The 23,601-nt window shown below is 44.5% G+C and overlaps 1 protein-coding gene across 1 annotated transcript; it reads right to left on the reverse strand.

The window, feature by feature from the left end:
• Positions 1–19,640: 19,640 nt before the first annotated feature.
• Positions 19,641–23,287, reverse strand: LOC105032580 (receptor kinase-like protein Xa21). Its single transcript, XM_010907051.3, has 2 exons — positions 20,305–23,287; positions 19,641–20,165 (listed from the first exon to the last, which is right to left on the reverse strand). The coding sequence occupies exons 1-2, from the start codon at positions 23,216–23,218 to the stop codon at positions 19,777–19,779; spliced, it is 3,303 nt and encodes a 1,100-aa protein (XP_010905353.1). The 5' UTR covers positions 23,219–23,287; the 3' UTR covers positions 19,641–19,776.
• Between the last annotated feature and the right edge of the window lie 314 nt (positions 23,288–23,601).

The raw sequence follows: 23,601 nt of genomic DNA on the forward strand, positions 1-23,601 counted from the left end.
ATCATTTAAAGCATTTTGTAGCATTAGAACCAAGAGAAAATAATTTAGGCAGATAAAGAGCCGTTAGAGGATTTTTAGGAAGCATAAATGGCAATTAAAATGGGCAAAAAAATAGCCGTTGCTGATATTTCCCGTCGCAGGGGTCGACTCATGAGTCGACTCATGCTTCAGGAGTCGACTCATGAGTCGACTTCTGTTGCAACAGACCAGAAGATCTGATTTCTGAATTTTTCGGCTCAAATCAGCAGGGGTCGACTCATGAGTCGACTCATGCCTTGTGGGTCGACTCATGAGTCGACTCACAGGTCGTGCCAAGCCAAAAATCCAGCGTGCCATGGGAATTTTTTTTGTGCCATTCAGCTCATAGTGCCATGAGTTGACTCATGAGTCGACTCATGCACTTCAAACCTTCATAACTTCAAAAATATTAGTCCAAACACAATGAAATTTTCACCAATAGATTTCAAATCATTTGTTCTACCAAATGATATTATCAAATCAGGATTTTAGCAAAATTATGATTTTGCCCTTGAAGAGCATAAGGACTTTTTCAATTGTTTGTATCCCTTCAATCTGCTTTGTAATCATCAAAATCAATCTAGGAGCAACACTTCCTGCAATTAAAATCAAAGATGAGGTTCGGCTCCCGTAGGAGTCCGGACAAGGCTTACCTGTAGTAGAAGTTGGTGACGAAGTCCGACTCCCGTAGGAGTCCGGACGGAGCCTTCTTTGCGGTAGAAGCCAGGTGCGAAGTCTGGCTCCCGTAGGAGTCCGGACGGAGCTTATCAGCAGTTGAAGTCGGTGACGGAGCCCGGCTCCCATAGGAGTCCGGACGGAGCCTTCCTGCAATTAAAATCAAAGATGAGGTTCGGCTCCTGTAGGAGTCCGGACAAGGCTTACCTGTAGTAGAAGTTGGTGACGAAGTCTGGCTCCCGTAGGAGTCCGGACGGAGCCTTCTTTGCGGTAGAAGCCAGGTGCGAAGTCCGGCTCCCGTAGGAGTCTGGACGGAGCTTATCAGCAGTTGAAGTCGGTGACAGAGCCCGGCTCCCATAGGAGTTCGGGCGGAGCCTTCCTGCAATTAAAATCAAAGATGAGGTTCGGCTCCCATAGGAGTCCGGACAAGGCTTACCTGCAGTAGAAGTTGGTGACGGGGCCTAGCTTTCGTAGGAGTCCGGACGGAGCCTTCCTTACAGTAGAAGTCGTGGATGGAGCCCGGCTCCCGTAGGAGCCCGGGCGGAGTCTTCCTTGCGGCAGAAGTTGTGGACGGAGCCCGGCTCCCGTAGGAGTCCGGGCGGAGTCTTCCTTGCGGCAGAAGTTGTGGATGGAGCCCGGCTCCCGTAGGAGTCCGGGTGGAGCGACAGGAGTTAACCAATAGTAGTCGAAAGTCGGAAGAGACTTGCGAGGGTCGATCCCGTCGAGAACTTCGGCCGAGGATATTTTATACCCAACAATATGGATGGTTCATATATGCACAATTTAAATTTTATAATGACCATCATATAAATGATTAAAGTAGTAACAAAGATTATTTATCTAAAAAATTATCTTAATCAGATGTCGTTTGGTCTTTTAATCATTTATTTTTTATTTAACGATCAAAATTATTTCATGCTAAATTGATTATGATAATGATGTCCAATTAAAGTAAAATTTTGATAGTGTATTATAAATATTATCAAGATCATCATTATAAATTTTTAGATCTATTGGTGATCTCTATCTATCAGATCATCATGCGATCGTTTGTGGCCGTCGAAATTAAATTTTATTGATCGACATAGCTAGAGCTACCAAATCGAGACGATCTTTTGTGACGATACTCTAACAATAATTATTTAGATAATAAATAGTGAAGATAATTATTCACCATCATTAATAAGTTTAATAAATAAAAAATAATTTTTTTTATGATGATAATTTTCATCGCTAATAGACACTAATGATTATTAGCGATAGCTCATTTATCACTAATACTCTTTTCACCGTCGCTAATAAGTTTAATAAATAATTTTTTTTTTTTTTTGAGATGGTTAAATCCAATGCTAATAGTACCATCGCTAATGATTATTAACGATGGCTAGTGCCATCTCTAATATCTTTTTCACCGTCACTAATAAGTTTAATAAATAAATTTTTTTATGACTGCTTATTTTTAGTCACTATTTTTTATCGATAAAAATTATTATTATAGATGGCATAATAGCCGTTGGTAAAAAAATTATTAACGATTGAATTATTACCGTAAGTAATGTTGTGTGCTAATATCCTTTATTAACGATGGTTAAAATACCATCACTAATGACCATCGCTAATATCTTATCTTTTTGTAGTATAAAAATAATGATAATTTACTTACAAGTACTAGAGAAAAGTGATAATTTTGAATATAAAGTGTGCTTATATGCTAAAAGTAATAATTGCAACTATGGTTGTAATATCATGAGATAGAAAAAAATCTATTGATCGCCACATGCTCTTTTTCTGTTACTAGGTTGTGCTTGGGATACTTATGGTTGCCTTTGTACCTAGCATTGGTATAAGATCTTGCAACCATACGCTCATAGTTACTATCTTGAGCCATGTCAGCATTCATTATAGTAACATTCTGCACACAATGAAGTATCAGTTGGTACTTAAAAAGTATCAGATAACTTAAAAAAAGTATCAACTAACTACAAAGCAGTATCAATATACTATCAAAGAAGTATTAAAAAGCTATCACAGTAGTATTAAGAAAATATAGATAAGAAAATATCATTTAGCAAGAGACATACTAGATGATAGAAATAGAGTATCCAATAACTTTAAACAAGTATCAATCTACTATAGAGAAGTATCGGTAAGCATCAGAGTAATAATAGAAAGTACCAGACCAGTATCAAAAAATCAAAGATAGGGAAGTATCATATAGTACTAGAAAAGTATCAGATAACATAAAGAAAGCATAAAGTAATTCTAAATAAGCATGAGTATACTATCACAAGTAGTATTAGAAAAATCAAAGAAGTATCAGAAATCAAAACTACTAGAGGTAGTATCAAAAAACTATAATAGTATCAGAAACATATAAAACTACTAGAGGTAGTATCAAAAAATCTATTGGCAAATATTTATCTTGCCACTAGGAGTAGCAATGGTTGTCGTAGGATTCTTGTGCATCCTCTTATACTTCCTACCAACTTGATAGTCTTTCAACATCTTGGTTAATGTCGACTTCCTATCCACCCTCTCCTTCAACCTCCTGACAATTGAAGAAGGACATCCAACCTTCTTGTCCTTAGTGTTGGCATCCTCATTACCCCCATGACCTCCACCAAGATCATGGTCATCATGATGATCATGATCATCATCATTATCATCATTCTTGCTCTTATTTTCCTCCTCCTCTTCTTCTTCCTCCTCTTCTTCTTCCTTCTCCTCCTTTTTCTTTCCCTTCTTTCCCTCCTCTTTTTCTTCTTCTTCTTCTTGTTCCTCTTCTTCTTGTCCCTCGTTCTTCTCATCATCCTTTGTCCTTTCTTCTCCTCCTCCTCCTTCTTCTTCAACCTTCTTCTTGGAGTTGGCATCATCGTCATCCTCATTGTCAGATGTGGGTACATATGATTCGGATCTAGAGGCAAATGAGTCAAAATGACAAAACACCACTCCATTGTTCTTTCTTTCCAAAATGGAGCAAAATTTTTTGCAATTCCTCTTCAATGACTTGATCTTCGTTTTCAAGGTCAAGATCTCCTCATCTTTCTTCTTTTTACTTTCTTCAAACATCTCGACCCTCCCTGCAAGATTCTGGAAGTCCACACCATAAGATGTGCCGGCAACATCCATTTGTTTCTTCGTTCTTCCCCCTCTTTCAGCTTTAGCAGCCCTATTAGCATACACCTAAATAATATTTGCACAAATTGATGCTCTACTTCTAAGGTACTTGTGCTCAAATGGGGCAAGCCGATACTTCTTGATCTGATGAAAGTATAAAGTATCAATAAGGCAGTATTAATACATTTTAAGGCAGTATGATATCAGAGTATTCCAGTACAAAATAACATATTATAATATTACCTTATCGATGGTAATTCCACTGATCTTTTCTTCGATCTTGTTAATTTCTCTCGACCATTTCACCTTCCACTTGAAGAGATGGAGCTTTGCTGCCCTATTGTCTTGGGTTGTCAAGATGGAGAAAACTCTCTCTAGAAATCAAGCTTGTACCAAATAATAATAAAAGATATTAGGAAGCTTATTGTTACTACAAAGTTATTCGCTATAAAATATAAAATTAGTATAGTATAATTGTACTTGATATTTACCAACAAATTGATAGTATAACCATCTAAGTAACTGAATGATGGCTTTACCTTGTTTTCCCAATTTATATTGCTCGACGACTGGATATGATGTTCTCCATCAAAAATATATAAACAATCATCCTCCAGTCGAAGTCACACAACTTGTAAATGTGATCAACATATTGGTGTATAGACCATGGCATTGCACATGTAGATACTGAGATGAGTATCATGTTCAACACAGCCAACACGAAGATATGAACAAAAGCTTTTGCCTCTTTCTCCCCTTTAAGGCCAACATAGAGCTTTAACAGTTTCTTAAGATTATTTCTATGCCCCCATCTCGAGAACCCCCAAGCAATTCATTGTATATTTTGCCTTTCAAGGGTGCCCCGTCCTCATCAACTTCCACCGGTAGGCCGGTGAGAAGGAGGCTAAGCATTGCGGCAAGCTTATCTTTTTCAAGCTTCAGCTCTAAGCCATCACCAATGATAACATACATCTTTGCTCATCGAACTGCTTGATGGGCATGTGCAACCAAGTCGAGTTGATAGATAAGTCTGGGATATCAAAGAAGTGTGCAAATGGTGTCTTCTATAGACGCTGCATTTGCACATCCGATATTGATTTTTTTATGCTCTTCTTCCTTACTTCTTTTTCATTCAACATTTTATATAACAAATTTGGAGAGCATCTACTCTCCAACCTCTCAATTGCTTTTCTTCTTCCTACTTTGCCCTCTTGTATGTTGGTTGAGGAAGTACTTGCTTTGCCTGAAGTCTCAGTCCTCTGACATTTATTTTGAACCTATAGCACAACAAAATATAAAGAACAAGTTAATATGGAACCATTAAAACCTAACATAGTATGAAATAAAATTATCATAGTATGTGTTGGGTATAAAATACCCTCGACCGAAGTTCTCGGCGGGATCGACCCTCGCAAGTCTCTTCCGACTTTCGACTACTGGTGGTGAACTCCCGTCGCTCCGCCCGGACTCCTACGGGAGCCGGACTCCATCCACAACTTCTGCCGCAAGGAAGACTCCGCTCGATCTCCTACGGGAGCCGGGCTCCGTCCACGACTTCTACCGCAAAGAAGGCTCTGTCTGGACTCCTACGGGAGCCGGACTTCGTCACCAACTTCTACTGCAGGTAAGCCTTATCCGGACTCCTACGGGAGCCGAACCTCGTCTTTGATTTTAATTGCAGGAAGGCTCCGCCCGGACTCCTATGGGAGCCGGGCTCCGTCACCGACTTCAACTACTGATAAGCTCCGTCCGGACTCCTACCAGAGCCGGACTTCGCACCTGACTCCTACTGCTGGGAAGACTCCACCCGGGCTCCTACGGGAGCCGGGCTCCATCCACGACTTCTACCGCAAAGAAGGCTCCGTCCGGACTCCTACGGGAGCCGAACCTCATCTTTGATTTTAATTGCAGGAAGGCTCCGCCCGGACTCCTATGGGAGCCGGGCTCCGTCACCGACTTCAACTGCTGATAAGCTCCGTCCGGACTCCTACGGGAGTCAGACTTCGCACCTGACTCCTACTGCCAAGAAGACTCCGCCCGGGCTCCTACGGGAGCCGGGTTCCATCCACGACTTCTACCGCAAAGAAGGCTCCGTCCGGACTCCTACAGGAGCCGGACTTCGTCACCAATTTCTACTGCAGGTAAGCCTTGTCCGGACTCCTACGGGAGCCGAACCTCATCTTTGATTTTAATTGCAGGAAGGCTCCGCCCGGACTCCTATGGGAGCCGGGCTCGATCATCGACTTCAACTACTGATAAGCTCCGTCCAGACTCCTACGGGAGCCGGACTTCGCACCTGACTCCTACTGCTGGGAAGACTCCACCCGGGCTCCTACGGGAGCCGGGCTCCGTCCACGACTTCTACCGCAAAGAAGGCTCCATCCAGACTCGTACGGGAGCCAAACTTTATCACCAACTTCTACTGCAGGTAAGCCTTGTCCGGACTCCTACGGGAGCCGAACCTCATCTTTGATTTTAATTGCAGGAAGGCTCCGCTCGGACTCCTATGGGAGTCGGGCTCCCTCATCGACTTCAACTACTGATAAGCTCCATTTTCTATCTCAAAACTCTGCTAAATTTTCGTTCGAGCACTCCATTCTTGTTGAGGCAGAGAACTGACATGAGCATCGGAGGGTCTTGCCGGAGCAACCCCACCTCCGATTGAGACTTCTTTTGCAGGTCCCGGCGGCGACCGCGACTCCCACGACTCCAGCTTCTCCGACGCAGGCAAATTTTTGCACCAACAGGATTGGTGCTAGAGGAAGGGGCAACCTTCGCGGTACCCTTGTTCTTAAAGGAGTGCTCAATGGGGCCACCTCCGGCCATCTTCTCCGACACCCGCTCCTCCTTTCCCCCCGCTGGGTCCTCGCCCGATTTCTTCTCGTGAAGCATCCGCACAGCTACCCACGGTCTCCGCAGCTATGTCTCGGGCCCCAGTCCCACCTCTGGTTTCCCGGGCCCTGCATCCTCCGGCAATGGTCGCCGGCATGGAGTGGCCGGACAATAGACCTCTGATGGATTTCGCCAACACCGTCTCGGGGGGATCCCGACAGGAAGCAACCAATGTACCACCCGTACCCCCCAAGCGGCAAAAGACTAAAGAGCCCATAACCTTCGCTGAAGAAGATGCCCAGGGAGTCCAATTTCCTCATAACGATGCGGTCGTAGTTTCCATGAATATAGCAAATTACGACATCCGTCGCATTCTCGTCGACAATGGAAGCTCGACCGACATCTTGTTCTACGATGCCTTTTCAAGAATGTCCATCCTCGATGGTCATTTGAGATCGATTAGCTCCCCTCTGGTAGGGTTTACCGGCGATGTTGTTCCGACGGAAGGAATGATAACTTTGACTGTGGTCGCAGGTCGATATCCAAGGCAATCCAGGGCTCTGGTGAATTTTTTGGTGGTGAAGGCACCGTCAGCCTACAATACAATCCTCGACCGATCTGGCCTCAATGCTCTCTGAGCCATCGTGTCAACCTACCATTTGAAGCTGAAATTCCCCACCAGCCAGGGGATCGGAGAGGTCCGGGGAGACCAAGCCCTGGCCAGGCACTACTACAGCATAGCCTTGCAAGGAAGCGACCAATCTGACCCCTGTCTCGTCGATGGATTGGATGCACGCGATGACCTCACCAAAGGGAGGGGCACCCCAATTGAAGATCTGGTACCAATCCCTTTGAACGACGGAAACGCGGAGCATGTAGCGATGATCGGCTCCAACCTGGAGGAGGAGGTGCGGACGCGTCTCATTGATTTTCTATGAAGGAATGCGGACATTTTCACTTGGGTTCCGACAGATATGCCAGGGATTGACACGAAAGTCATGGAGCATCGCCTGGCCGTCGATCCAAAGCATCGACCGACGAAAGAAAAAATCTGAAGTCATGCACCAGAGAGGCAGAAGGCGATAGCCGAAGAAGTGGACAAGCTCCTTAAAGTCGGATTCATTAAGGAAGTCAATTATCCTGATTGGATTTCCAATATTGTCCTAGTCAAAAAAGCAAACGACAAGTGGAGGATATGCATAGACTCCAAAAAGCTGAATAAGACCTGTCCAAAGGATAGCTACCCCCTTCTCAGAATCGATCAATTGGTGGATGAGACCTCGGGGGTCATGCCTTTCAGCCTCAAAAATACGGGCGCAACCTACCAACGATTGGTGAACAAAATCTTCAAGGAGCAGATCGGCCGTAACATGGAGGTCTACGTGAATGATATGCTTGTAAAAAGCAAATCTTCCAGAGATCACGTCACCGACCTCGAGAAGACCTTCGACGCTCTCCGAAAATATAGAATGAAATAAAACCCAACTAAATGTGCTTTCGGGGTAATCTCGGAAAAGTTTCTAGGCTTCATGGTGTCGGAGCGTGGGATCGAGGCCAATCCAGAGAAAATTCACCCCATCCAGGAGATGGCCGCCCCAAAGTCGATAAAAGAGGTTCAGCGCCTCACGGGGAGGATAGCGGCCCTGAATCACTTCGTCGTAAGGTTGGCCGAGCGGTGCTTACCCTTCTTTCAAACCCTCAAGCAGCCCAAGAACTTTTGTTGGACCTCTGAGTGCCAACAGGCGTTCGAGGAGCTAAGGAGCTACCTCGTCTCACCCCCACTGTTGGCAAAGTCGGAGCCTGGGGAGGAACTATTTTTATACCTGGCAGTCTCTCCCATGGCTCTCGCAGCCATCCTTGTCAAAGAAGAGGCGAAGGTCCAGCGGTCGATCTACTACGTCAGCCGTGCTTTGAGGGACGTCGAGATCAGGTACACCAAATTAGAAAAACTGACTTACACCTTGTTGATCGTAGCCCGGAGGCTCCGGCCCTACTTTCAAGGACACACCGTGACGCTGCTCACTGATCAACCGATCAAGGCGATTTTGCATCGGGCGGATGCCTCTGGGAGGATGGCAAAGTGGACGATCGAGCTCATAGAATTCGACATCAACTATCGACCCAGGCCAGCAGTGAAGGCCTGAATACTGGCAGATTTCATAATGGAGTGTACTATCCCAGAGGAGGCTGAACCTGAACAAAGCAAAATTGATGACTTGAAGTCCCGACCGGACTCCCCCAAAGAAGAAGCGGATCCCTCTGATCGCTTTTGGGCCCTCTATGTGGATGGGTCTTCCAATATGTCGGGCACGGGTGCAGGCCTAATCTTGGTTAGTCTGAAGAGAATCATCGCGGAGCACGCTCTGCGTTTTGAGTTCCCCGCAACAAACAATGGTGCAGAATATGCTCTGATTGCAGGGCTAAGGGTCGCCAAAGAGCTGGGGATAGACCAGTTCCGGGTCCACAGCGACTCTCAACTAGTAGTGGGACAAGTCAGCGAAAGTTATGAAGCACGGGAGGACAATATGGCCAAATACCTTGAAAGGGTAAAGGAGCTCGTCCCCGCCTTTAGCAGCTTCAACATCAAATAGATCCCAAGATTGGAAAATATCAGGGCCGACCTTCTCTCCAAGCTGGCAACGCTGGCTCCGACCGAACTGCCCAAGGGCGTTCTCTTTGAAGTTCTAAATCGCCCGAGTACAGAAGAGTCGCGGCCCGTGATGGAGATTGACTACGAGCGCAGCTGGGTCGATCCCCTGATAATCTATCTCAGAGATGGAGTTCTCTCCCAGGATGCGAAAGAAGCTCGAAAACTCCAGAACCAAGCCTCCCGGTACATCCTTTATGAGGGCAAATTGTACAAGAGATCATACTCCTTGCCCCTCTTAAAATGCCTCCGGCCTTCGGAGGCTGACTATGCCTTGTGGGAAGTGCATGAAGGAATCTGCAGAAACTATTTGGGGGCTAGATCTTTATCCAACAAGTTGCTCCGCCAAGGGTATTACTGGCCGACGATGCATCATGATTCGATCGAATATGTCAGAAAGTGCGATCGATGTCAGAGATATGCCAACATCCAGAGACAGCCCGCCACCGAGCTCACGCCCTTGAGTGCCCCGTGGCCTTTCGCGCAGTGGGGGATGGACATCCTTGGCCCCTTTCCTATGGCATCTGGATAGAGGAAGTTCCTCCTTGTAGCGATTGATTACTTCACCAAATGGGTTGAAGCCGAACCACTAGCAAAAATCACAGAAGCAAAAGTGTAAGATTTCATTTGGAAGTCGATCGTGTGTAGGTTCGGTCTGCCTAGGACCCTAATCACTGATAATGGACGGCAATTCGCAGGAACAAAATTTACCAAATTTTGTGAAGATCTAAACATCTCCCACAACTTCACATCGGTAGCCCATCCTCAGACGAACGACGAAGCTGAGGTGACTAACAGAACCCTTTTGCAGGAGATTAAGACAAGGCTCGAAAAGGCGAAGAAAACTTGGGCGGACGAACTTTATCATGTGTTGTGGGCGTACCGAACTACCCAAAGGCTGCCCATGGGGGAAACCCCCTTTGCTTTGGCCTTCGGTATGGAGGCCGTCATCCCAATCGAGCTTAAACTCCCATCGGCGTGAGTCGTAGCATTCGACGAACACCAAAATTCATGAAGTCTTAAAGTCAACCTCGACCTGCTGGAAAAAAGATGGGAGATAGCTCAGGTTCGAATGGCAGCCTACAGACAGAAAGTCGCTCGATACTACAATGCCCGGGTCAAGAACAAAGTCTTTAGAGCAGGAGATCTAGTACTTCGACGAGCCACTGTCTCGCTGCCTCAGGATCGAGGGAAGCTCGCCCCAAACTGGGAAGGCCCGTATGAGGTCAAAGAAGTAGTTCGACCCGGAACTTATTATCTTAAGGAGCTCGGAGGAGCCGACCTCCCACGACCATGGAGCTCGGAGAACTTACGAATGTACTATCAATAACTTTATTTTAACTAAAAGTTGTATATCTGCATGTCTTTGGTACTATCCTACGTCCACTGGACAATCCAAACAAATTATCTCGAAAGCGAGAAGAAAACCCCGTCTCGACAAAGTCGAAGGCCCGGTTCCTTTTAGATCGGATGGGGGGAGAGGCCCTACAACGCCCATATGCGCCCCCACAGCCCTGTTAGGGATAGGAGGAGAACCTCGCCCTAACTTGAGCAAAGTCGAAGGTCTGGTTTCTTTTAGACCGGATAGGGGGAGAGGCCCTACAACGCCCATACGCGCCCCCATAGCCCTGTTAGGGACAGGAGGAGAACCTCGCCCTAACTTGAGCAAAGTCGAAGGCCCGGTTCCTTTTAGATCGGATGGGGGGAGAGGCCCTACAACGCCCATACGCGCCTCCACGGCCCTGTTAGAGACAGGAGGAGAACCTCGCCCTAACTTGAGCAAAATCGAAGGCCCGGTTTCTTTTAGACCGGATGGGGGGAGAGGCCCTATAATGCCCATACGCGCCTCCACAGCCCTGTTAGGGACAGAAGGAGAACCTCGTCCTAATTCGAGCAAAGTCGAAGGCCCGGCTCTCTTTAGGCCGGAAGATGGGAAGGGCCCAACGACGCCCATATGTGCGGCCACGGCCATACTAGAGACAAGAGGAGGACCTCGTTCTAACCAGAGCCGAAACCTGTTGCTACAGGAATGGAAGAAGAACCTCATCCCGGTGTTAACTAAAAGTCCGATCATTAAAAGACCAGAAAAAAAAAAAAAGAGAAAGAGGAGGGGGGGAACTTCCCCCAGCGGCCCCCTCGCAACAAGACTCCGCCCGGACTCCCACGGGAGCCGGGCTCCGTCACCAACTTCGACTGCTGAAAGACTCCGCCCGGACTCCCACGGGAGCCGGACTTCGCATCTGACTTCTACTGCTGGAAAGACTCCGCCCGGACTCCCACGGGAGCCGAATCGTGCCCCGACTTCGCCTACGGAAGCCGAACTCCCGTAGCCTCCCCAAGAGCGGAGAAAAAATTCCAAGCAAAAAAGAAAAAAAAAAAAAAAGAAGGCGATGGGTCACGTCAACAGCAAATGAAAAACAAGCAGCGTCCAAGATACAGAAAATCCTGTCTCGACAAGGACTGGGACTCTCGTCAAGAACCCCAGCTTTCAAGGAAGCTTTCAAACACAAACCCAAGGTAAGAAGAAAAAGAGAGAGGAGGGGAAGGGAATGCAACAATAGCAACGGCAAAGGAAAAAGCTCGGCAGACAACGGTTCGATGCAAGGTACGGACAAGGTAACAAAATCACCTCCTCATTTTTTGACTAACAAAATGTATGTTACAAGACCCGGAGGGTCAGAAAAGAATACATTATTACAAGGCTCGAGCACACGGCTTGGAAGGGATACACCGGAGGCCACTTCAAGCCGCAAACTTTTCTTCCCATTTCTATCCTTCCCAGCCGTATTTTCCAGTATGTGTGACAGGCTTGTCGGCTCTCGCCCCCACCTTGTTTCGCTCCACCTCCGAAATCCCAACCCTAGGAGGAAAAGGATGGGATAGACTCCAGGGGGCAATAAGGGCAACGGCATCAGCGACGAAGACCTGTTTCAAGAAGAACCGGGGTTACCCCTGGGGCAGCAGTGGCGCCAGAGATATACGCCATCACCGGATGCTCCATGGCAACCACCAACCCAAGTGTTCCGGCAAGGTCGGCATGCGCTACTTCCACCGTCCCCGCAACAAGTTTTACTGCCCCACCGTCGGCACCGACCGCTTCTGGTCCCTTGGCCCCGACGACATCAAGGATCCCGCCACAGCTTGTGACGACAGCTCTGCCCTCTTGACCGGTGTCACCCCGTCCTGCTGCTCCGACATTCTCAGGCAGAACGCCTTCACCGACTGTCCCCGTTATTAAACCCCTGTTGTTGATGGAATTCTCCCTAGAGCCCCCTTTGAAGCGACAGGAACCTTCAGCGGCCGCTCTATGATCGGAGAACTCGCAGGCTGCCGTTCCCCTCCTTGCCCTCCTCCAAGCCTGTGGCATCCTTTTGAGGATGGCCTCCGGGACAGAGGCCTTAGCGGGGGAACCCCTTAGAGAGGAGTCGGGGGGCTGGAGACGGCAGGGAGGATGCTCGGAGTTGGCAGGTACACCGATGGAGTGGCTGAGTGCCAAAGCTCTCAGACGAAAGAAAGATATTGTCCTTCAGGTGAATTAAAACCCCCGGAGGAAGGGTGGGGGGTTTAAATAGGCAGCGGATCTTAGCACAGTTATGGTGGCGAATGTCTCTAGACCCACCGATGCTCGCCACGTGTCCCGCGTGTCTCACTCGCCGCTACCGAGGGCTGACTGTTCGCAAATTTTTCTGGCGCGATGCTTGGGATCACGTCCCGGTGGGAGTTCCGAAAAGACTCTTCGGGTCGCTCTAATCGAAAAAAGGGTTCCAGCATGCGCGCATTAAATGCCGACATATCCGAGGACGGTTGCGCGCGGACATCAGAGGGAGAACTTCGGCTGCGACAACCTCACTGTACTTCCTTCATTCGAAATTCAAACTCGAAAGTGGAGGGACTGGTGTTGGGTATAAAATACCTTTGGCCGAAGTTCTCGGTGGGATCGACCCTCGCAAGTCTCTTCCGACTTTCGACTACTGGTGGTGAACTCCCGTCGCTCCGCCCGGACTCCTACGGGAGCCGGGCTCCGTCCACAACTTCTGCCGCAAGGAAGACTCCGCCCGGGCTCCTACGGGAGCCGAGCTCCGTCCATGACTTCTACGGCAAAGAAGGCTCCGTCCGGACTCCTACGGGAGCCGGACTTCGTCACCAACTTCTACTGCAGGTAAGCCTTGTCCGGACTCCTACGGGAGCCGAACCTCGTCTTTGATTTTAATTGCAGGAAGGCTCCGCCCGGACTCCTATGGGAGCCGGGCTCCGTCACCGACTTCAACTACTGATAAGCTCCGTCCGGACTCCTACGGGAGTCGGACTTCGCACCTGACTCCTACTGCTGGGAAGACTCCGCCCGGGCTCCTACGGGAGTCGGGCTCCATCCAGGACTTCTACCGCAAAGAAGGTTCTGTCCGGACTCCTACGGGAGCCGAACCTCATCTTTGATTTTAATTACAGGAAGGCTCCGCCCGGACTCCTATGGGAGCCGGGCTCCGTCACCGACTTCAACTGCTGATAAGCTCCGTCCGGACTCCTACGGGAGCCGGACTTCGCACCTGACTCCTACTGCTGGGAAGACTCCGCCCGGGCTCCTACGGGAGCCGGGCTCCGTCCACGACTTCTACCGCAAAGAAGGCTCCGTCCGAACTCCTACGGGAGCCGGACTTCGTCACCAACTTCTACTACAGGTAAGCCTTGTCCGGACTCCTATGGGAGTCGAACCTCGTCTTTGATTTTAATTGCAGGAAGGCTCCACCCGGACTCCTATGGGAGTCGGGCTCCGTCACCGACTTCTACTACTGATAAGCTCCGTCTGGACTCCTACGGGAGCCGGACTTCGCACCTGACTCCTACTGCTGGGAAGACTCCGCCCAGGCTCCTACGGGAGCCGGGCTCCGTCCACTACTTCTACCGCAAAGAAGGCTCCGTCCGGACTCCTACGGGAGTCGGACTTCGTCACCAACTTCTACTGCAGGTAAGCCTTGTCCGGACTCCTACGGGAGCCGAACCTCGTCTTTGATTTTAATTGCAGGAAGGCTCCGCCCGGACTCCTATGGGAGCCGGGCTCCGTCACCGACTTCAACTACTGATAAGCTCCATTTTCTATCTCAAAACTCTGCTAAATTTTCGTTCGAGCACTCCATTCTTGTTGAGGCAGAGAACTGACTTGAGCGTCGGAGGGTCTTGCCGGAGCAACCCCACCTCCAGTTGAGACTTCTTTTGCAGGTCCCGGTGGCGACCGCGACTCCCACGACTCCAGCTTCTCCGGCGTAGGCGGATTTTTGCACCAACAGTATGGATCTAATCTAAAATATATTACTTGCAATTAACACCATGTAAAACTCATATAGAAGATATGGAACAAGAGATTAAAGTTTTATTTCATTACCATAATCCTAATAGGAATTGTGTGCATCAAGTAAGCCTAACTTTGAATTATTTCACCTTAGAATTTATGGTGTAAATCTAGATAGATTCCAAATAACATATCGACAAGCAAAATAAGGATTAATTACAAGAAACTTTGTCATATATTAAGGTCTAAGATATCATAGTTTACTTCTTGTTGATAACTAAACATTATAAGAGCCAATTATTAAGGGATTCATGTTTTCTATCATCTTTAATAAATTGGGATAGATTTTAAGTTTTAAAGAAATCATCGTAGCCTCCCACAAAAAACAAAATAATGCATCAGAACCTATACTTCTAGGATATCATGGAAACATCTAGTGGAGGTCTTGGCATTACACGTAATGTACAAGAAAATATCTAGTAGAAAAGATAACCCTCTTTTTTCATTCAAGGATCCTAAGTCCTAAAACCGTATGAAAGTATTAAATATGCACAACAGTGCATGATTAATGCATAATGCAGTACAAATTATTTTTCACTTATATCAATTAAGTATCATTGAGCATGCAATTTGAATTATTTCTCATTCAATCATGAACAATAAAAATTTGAATCAAACCATACATTTCTAGGTTTTCAATTGGAAGAAAAATGCTTACTAGTTAGAATTTCTTAGGCAGATTTTCAAGTATAAACATTGCTCTAGCATAATGGAGGGAGGTAGAACCACCGATGGGGAGGTGAAGAGTATACTCCTTCGACGTGATGGGGGGAGGTGGCAACCAGTGGGAGGATCAACAAGATGGAGGGAGATGGCCATCGGTGGGGAGATCAACAAGATGGAGGGAAGGACCTTCGGTAGGGCAGCAACGTGATGGAGGAGGGATCGACGGCGAGACAAGCATCATGCAGATATGGTGACCGGTGGTGATCATGTTTGAGGGTGAGGAGGTGGTGATCGTATTAGACGATGAGGAGGAGAGAGGGAGCAGCAATGTGAGGGGATCAGGGATCATTGGAGATGAGCGGTGAAGTATCGATGGAGGGTAGGCATAGTCCTAGTGGCTGGTGGTGATCGCATTAGGAGTTGAGGAAGCATGCAGTGGAAGTTGAGGCGCACGATGGAATTGTTCAAGGGTGAGAGAGAATGGGAGTTTAAATTTCTTTAAAGTTCTGTAAGGGCAATTGGGTAACTTCACAGCATTTAGTTCTTTTTAAGTTACGTTTCTAATAGATAGGATCTTTTACTTAAAACTAAAAAGGGTAGTTACTTTTAAGTTTGAAGTATACATAAGGATTTTTCTCTAGTTTTCGATTTATGTAACTAAACTTATGACTCATATAAATATATTTTAATTTTAAAAATAGCTAATATTGGTAGTGTCTTTGTAACTAGGCATAAATGGCCGATAAAGGACTAAAATGAATTATTATTATATAAATTATTTATTTGAAGGTATTATTAGAAGTTTGATAATATTCTCATAGATTACCTCTAATCAAATAAAGTAATATTTTTTGATATTATTTTGCAAAGTAATTAGTTGACCAACCAATCATTATAAAATTTATTTTGCCCTACAACCATTTTTCTAGATAAATGATTCCTAAAAATCATCAAATTATTGACATACCCCAACCAAATAATTTTTAAAAAAATATAAATAAAATGGGGCATCACTCTTTTTTCTTTTTTAATTTGGTAAACATATCAGTGCTCGTTAGGGCTGAGCATGGGTCGAGTTTGGTCGGTTTGAGAGAAAAATTTTACTTGACTGAATCTAATCGGATAGAAGAAAATTCAATCTGTTACCGACTGTTTATCATACATAAACTATTTGAAACTGAAGTGAATGGTTTATAGCAGGTATGGATAGGTTGTATTGATTTAGATTTCAATGTTGATCCAATAATGATTTTAAGTTCAATATTGACCCACTTAAACTTATTTATTTTTTTATTAATTTAATCCAAAAAAATCTAAACCTTATACATTATAAATTTTGAGCTTATTTTTGAATCTGTATAAAATAAAATAGAAAAATGAAAGATTTACTCATCTGAAAGTAACTACATCTGAAAATTTTTATTTTAGAATTATCTTAAACTAATGTACTTCCATCAACAATTCAATATTAATATTTTTATAAATCCAAATAGTGACGTCGTATTTTTTAGAATAAAGTATTAAAGCTTAAACAACACTATCCCAAAATAAATAAAATATTAAAGCCTAAACGACACTATCCCAAAATAAAAGTGAGTTTGTAAAATACTACATCGATTTGATTCGATTTCATACGGTTTAAGAATGTAAGAATCAAATCTGACCGTAAATAATTGATTTTTTACAAACTCCAACCTGATTTACCAGATTTATGTCTTTCAACCCACCGAAACCAATGTTTATTGGGCCGGATTGAGTGGATTTCTTCGGATTTCGATTATTTGCTCGGCCCTGGTGCTCATATCTTGTTGAAGATGAGACTTTTTTTTTTTTTTTTGTGAGGTAAAAGGATGTGTGAACCACTCACTTTTATTCATAAAAAACCACACAATGCGGTGATCTCAAAGGTCTTGCTATACAAGAACTAGGTCTTTTACAACCAAATACCAAACAAAGCAGGTAACAAACTAAAGCAAAAATAAATAACAAGACAAGATAAAGGCTAAAATATTGAGCGAGCAATGGATACAACCCAAGTACAAAAACTAAAGCTGGGTTGCCCTATCAGTCTAGCCTGAGAGAAAGAATAACCATCAGCCAAAAGAGGCACTCTAGATCGGAATTAGTGACACTGTCATCATGTCTACAGAAAAAGTGGATCAGAGCCCAGAGAGTCACTTTTCTCGACCTCATGTCCAAAAACAGCAGCAACTCTAATATAAGTAATAAGAGCATTCATCAAAGCAATGAATCACAAAACATATCACAAGTCCTTGGTATTTTGCCACAGCTCAGAAAAGTCAGGCAGATATTTTTGAGGGCATAAATGGAGGGCCTTATATGCAATAGAGGAAGAGGAAGATCGCTTGTTTATGAAGATTCAAGAATTTCTTTCACACCAGTAGCTCCATAACAGGGCAACAAAAAACATGAGGGCGACAACTTGCTCTTCTCTTGGAAGATATATTTCCCCAAGACAACTTGCTCTTCTCATGGTAGATTAAGTCTTTAGGCAAGCGCTGTTTGGGGTGATGAGGCCACAAACATAATTATTCTCAGGATAAATTCTACCCTCTATATACTAATTAAAACAGATAATAACTCAATAATATCAAATTTAGTAAAAAATATAAATTAAACCAAGTACAACGATCCCAGATTTGTACTGTGAATCTTCCACTATATAAAATAATAGAATTACTGTAAGTTTTTTTTAAATCAATCAGAGGCTATACAAAATATGTTCAAGACTAAATCTTGGTTTCCACAACAAAATATGCATCATCAATAAGATGGATTCCAACGATAAATAAGAACAAATCTTATCAAATGTGTGGATGCTTAAAACAATTTGTGGAGAAGAGTTTTTAAAGATCATAACCGATCAACTTGTAGCTCTTGATGTCAGAAACAACATACTGAAATTTATCAAAATTGAGATAGAATCAACCACCTGATCATCCGATAAAAAAGCTTCAAAGATCAATTTTCCTTCTTCCCCATTGCCATCGTGCTTCTGTTTCATGCTGCCTCCCATGCCGGTTTTCTCCGCACACCACCAGACTTTCACGCAAACGCTATTACCCCCAATTAACAAGCCACTAATGGAGTCCTAATTGAACTCTTGTTCTCTCCTTTTTTTTTTTTTTTTTTTCTAATAGGATTCTAATCGCATGTGAGGAGGGATTTCCAACAAGCACTTCCCAAATTTTGAAGATAAATAGACATGAACAGGACAAATGATTCATAGATTGATGAGCACAAAGAACACAGCCGCCTAAGCTCCTGTTGAGCTTCTTTCTAAACAATCCCTTGTGTTCAGTTTATAAGATACTGCCAACTATAGGAAGCATTTAAATTTAAGAGGGGCCTTTAGGGCCCAAACCAATTTCGCTTGTATTCAAATACTGAAGATGAGATGTGACGTGTTGTCTAGGCAAATGCCCATCTCTCCAGACACCCGACCTGCATACTCTATTCTCTCTCTCTCCATCTCTCTGTCGTTCAATGTCGGTCAAATCTATTTTTACGATGTTTATCATCTTAAAGTTATCATTTTATTATGGACATCCTAATGTTTATTTCTGCAAAGTTAGTATTTATTTTCGGTAAATTAGTGTTTATTTTCGAATACTTAATATCTTGGAACTTCACCAAATTTTTTTCTGTTTATTCTTACAATGTTCTTATAGATTAGATACTTATTATTCTGGAATTAGTGTTTATTTTGAATATCCCAGTGTTAATCGATACCTTTTTATTTTATTTTATTTGCTTCAAGGCACATGTTGATCGATATTGGAGGTTCTCATGAAGCCGTTTAGAATCCCAAGCTTCGTCTAACGCAAACATGAAAGCAAATTCTAACGCAGCCATTCCTTTACAGCTTGCAATCATGCTTTGCCTTAATAACTCTCTATATTCGAGATTTTTATAGGAGGCTGTCTTAATCCCAAGGCTTTGTCTAACACACGCCCGCACACACAAGACCAAACGCTGGTTTGCACCTTGGAATCATGCTTTACCTCTGATAGCTTTCTATGCTAGAGAATCTTAGGCTTGGTCTAACACACGCAAGCAAATCCTGATCAAGGACATTAAAGTGTCTTTGGACATTCGAAATTTATATGCCTTTTAAGAGCAGAATGCGAGAATTGCCTCCAGACCTATCAAACGAGCCTGGGAAAAGAAGAACTCACCTTAGCTTCGCCTTCTGTGGTGTATAATATTGTTTTCAGAAACATCTCGTATTATGTTCCTTGCAAATATCCATTACAACTCTTAGACTATACCAGAAGAGCTTAGTAAAAAAATTCTTCTAAAAGGCATTTAAAAACGAAATTCCAGAGAAAATAAAAGGTCTATAAGTAGCTTGTTTTTTTCCCAAAGAGCATCACACAAATATGTAAAATTACACAATATCAAACTCAAAACATCACAGCTTGCTATTGCATTCATCAGGCAACCACCCAAGACTTCAGATGTTGGGCATTGGTAGCAGAGTCTTGATTGCCTGCAGATGAGTCATAGCATCTTTTATCTCCATGCGCTCTCCTGGTGACTCCTTGGCGCATGAAAGACCAATTGCAAGTACAGCAATCAAGCACCTTTCGATCCTTTCACATGCTTGTCTTCCACCTTGATTTACATGTAGCATTTCTTCACTCTCTTGTGAAAACAAGGATGGATCCACAATCATCGTGACCTGGTAACCTTTTGAGAATTCGTCCTCAACGAATTTTTGAAGAGTAAGACCATCTTTAAACATGTCATCTGTAGGTCTCTTCCCAGTAAAGATCTCCAGCATAAGGATCCCGTAACTGTAAACATCGCTTTGAACAGAGACTTGGCCTCCCATCCCTTGCTCTGCAATAAATTCATACATTCAAAAACTAGTCCTAATTTAGAAGCTAAAGAGATTCTGATCTTCAACCTTGAAGGAATCCAGGAAGAGAAAAGAAGGGAAATATAACAAGATTTATAGATATAGGGATACTATCTTTACCTGGAGCAATGTATCCAATAGACCCCTTTACAGCAAATGTCATAGTACTAGATGGATCTCTAGATGACTTGTCGGTGCTTTCAGGAAGGAACCTTGCTAGCCCAAAATCTCCCATATGAGCAGTCATGCTATCATCAAGAAGAATGTTGCTTGGCTTTAAATCGCAATGAATAATTGGTACCTCACAGTGGTTATGAAGGTAATTCAGTGCAGCAGCCACATCAATTGCTATGTTCAGCCTCTCAATGAGGCTTAGTTTCTTCAAATGAAATTTCTCATCTGATCGAGCGTGCAACCACTTCTCTAGGCTCCCATTAGGCATGAATTGAAACACGAGAGCTCTAAAATCATTTCCTCTGGAATCAACACTCGCACAGGTCGTTATGATTTTCACAAGGTTGCGATGTCGGATGTTTCTCAGGGCCTCACACTCTGCCTTGAAGGTCTTGAAAGCTCCTTGCAATTGGAGGTTAAGTACCTTAATTGCAACAGTTTCATCATCACCCAAAATCCCTCTATATACAGAACCAAAAGTTCCTTTGCCAATCAGATTACTGCATGAAAAGTCATTAGTTGCTTTCCTCAACTCCGTGTAAGAAACTTTTTTAAGTAGATCCATCGAGGGAGTCGAATACGAAGACTTCTTTGAGTTTCTTTTCAAATAACTGGTGATCAACAAACTAGATAACAGGATCAATGACAAGATTCCACAAATAATTGGGACAATTATTTTGAGCACAAGGGACTTCTTCTTCTTTGATGTTTGACTTGGACATGCGGGTAAATGCAAATCCGAGATACCCCCACATAATTTGTCATTCCCGAGGATGGAAATTGCACTAGCATTATTGAAGACTCCCTCCTTTGGCACTTCACCATCAAGATCATTGAAAGATATGTTTAGATGCTGCAAATAGTGTAGGTCCGCTAGAAAATCTGGGAAGGGCCCAGACAAATTATTCAGTGAAAGATCCAACACTATGATGCCCTTTAAGTTGCCCAATGATGAAGGAATGAATCCTTGAAAGAAGTTCCCACCTAAATACAGGTATTCCAACTCCAGACAATCTCCAATTGTTGTTGGAATTTCACCTGACAATCTGTTGTTGGAAATATTCAGAGTCTGAAGATTGATCAGCTTGCCTACTGAAGCTGGAAGCAGCCCATACAAGAAATTACTGGATAATCCCAGATAGTAAGATAAGGAGGAAAGGCTGAGTACTTCTCCAGGAATGGACCCACTAAGCTGATTGCCAGAAAGATCTATTGTGTTCAGACTCTGACAGTTCCCAAGACTCCCTGGTATGCCTCCTTGCAAGTCATTCCCATCTAAATAAAGCTCACTTAACTGGGTGAGGTTGCCAATGGAGGTTGGGATAGCCCCTGAAAAGTTGTTGCTAAACAAGACCAGAGCATCTAGTTTTCTAAGTCTTCCAACAGAATCAGGAATGCTGCCGCTAAGAACATTCTGTTGAAGTTCCAACAAATTCAGGTTCACCAAGTTCTCAATTCCAGGAGGAACGGTTCCATGTATCCGGTTTTGCCCCATGGTTAAACTGTAGAGCTGGGTCGACAGATTAGCTATTGAGATGGGCAACGTGCCACTAAGATCATTGTCGGTTAGGCCCAAAAACCCTAGTTGACTACAGTTTGTCAGGGAAGAAATAAAAGCCCAATCATTGGCTTCTCTAGCCTTAAGCATGTTCCGACCTAAAGAAAGCCAAGAGAGATCTTGTAGGCTTCCAAGATTTGCGGGTATCCCTCCACTGAATTTGTTGCGACTAAGATCGATTACGTGAAGTCCTGAAGCGTTTGCTAACGAGATAGGGATTGGTCCTTCAAGCTGGTTCCCGACCAGGTGAAGCTGCTGAAGGTTAGGAAGAGCGTTGCCGATATCAGGTGAAAGTGTTCCTGACAGATGGTTATCTACAGCATTCAAAGTTTGCAAAGATGAGATATTGTAGATCGACAATGGAATGGTGCCGGATATTTTGTTGACGGAAATTTGAAAAAACTGGAGGCTGGTGAGGCGGCCTAGATCCTCCGGAAGGTGGCCTTGGAGATTGTTTGCCGACAAATCAAGAACGACGAGATGCGAGAGATTGGTGAATGATGGAGGGAGTTCTCCATCGAGGCTATTCCTAGAGAGATCGAGGTAGGTGAGAGAGCTGAGGGCCCCCACCGAAGGAGGGATGATCCCTGTGAGACTGTTGCTCGCTAGAGCAAGAACAGATAGAGCCTCGATTCTACCTAACAACGGTGGAATACCTCCAGCAAGACCGTTGCTGGATAAATCAAGATAACTGAGGTTTAGGAGCTTCGTTATCTTTGGTGGTATGGGCCCAATGAGGCTATTGTTTGAAAGGTCAAGGTAGGCCAGAGAGGAAAGGTTCCCTATGGAAGGTGGCATCTCTCCAGTAAGCTTGTTGCTCGACAGATCGAGTCGCTGGAGAGATGAAAGATTGCCTAGTGAAGGTGGGATGGCTCCGGCCAGGGAGTTGAAGCTCAAGTTGAGGTCTTTGAGGTGACGTAAACGGCCAATGTCCGAGGGGATGACACCGCGGAGCTTGTTGCCGGGGAGGTGGAGTCGAGCAAGGTAGGTGAGGTTTCCAATGGAAGGGGATATAGAGCCTCCAAGGCTCATGGACTCGAGGACCAAGGCGACGACCCTCTCCTGGTGCCGAGGACTGCAGGAAACGCCAGCCCACCTACAGATGGATGCAGTTCCATTCCACGACTTCAAGGATCTTATGGGGTCGTGGGTTATTGCTGCCTTGAAAGCAAGCAGAGCGAGCAGGTCGGTTTGGCTTCCTGAACACTGAGGAAAGAGAGCAGCTTGGAGGAGGAAGAGGAGGAGGAGGAGGAGAGGCCAACGTACCTTGGAGGTGAGAATGAGTGCTATTGGGAGATCCATTACTGGGATTTGAACGGTGTTGGAAAGGAGGATGAGGAGGCAGAGGCAAGTTGTTGGGACACAAGGTGAGGTGGGTGGGCTGCTCTCGGTTTGCTACCTTCTATTTTAAACCAAACTCAAGCAACAGGTAAGGTAAACGTTTGGGAGTTGTCTTCCTATTTTATTATTATTATTATTATTGTTATTATTATTGTTGTTATTATTATTATTATTATTATTATTATTATTATTATTATTATTATTATTATTATTATTATTATTATTATTATTATTATTATTATTATTATTATTATTACTGTTGGATATAAAATATCCTCGGCCGAAGTTTTCGGCGGGATCGACCCTCGCAAGTCTCTTCCGACTTTCGACTACTGTTGGTGAAC

This window comes from Elaeis guineensis, chromosome 5 (assembly GCF_000442705.2).
Source record: "Elaeis guineensis isolate ETL-2024a chromosome 5, EG11, whole genome shotgun sequence".
Classification (NCBI taxonomy): Eukaryota; Viridiplantae; Streptophyta; class Magnoliopsida; order Arecales; family Arecaceae; genus Elaeis; species Elaeis guineensis.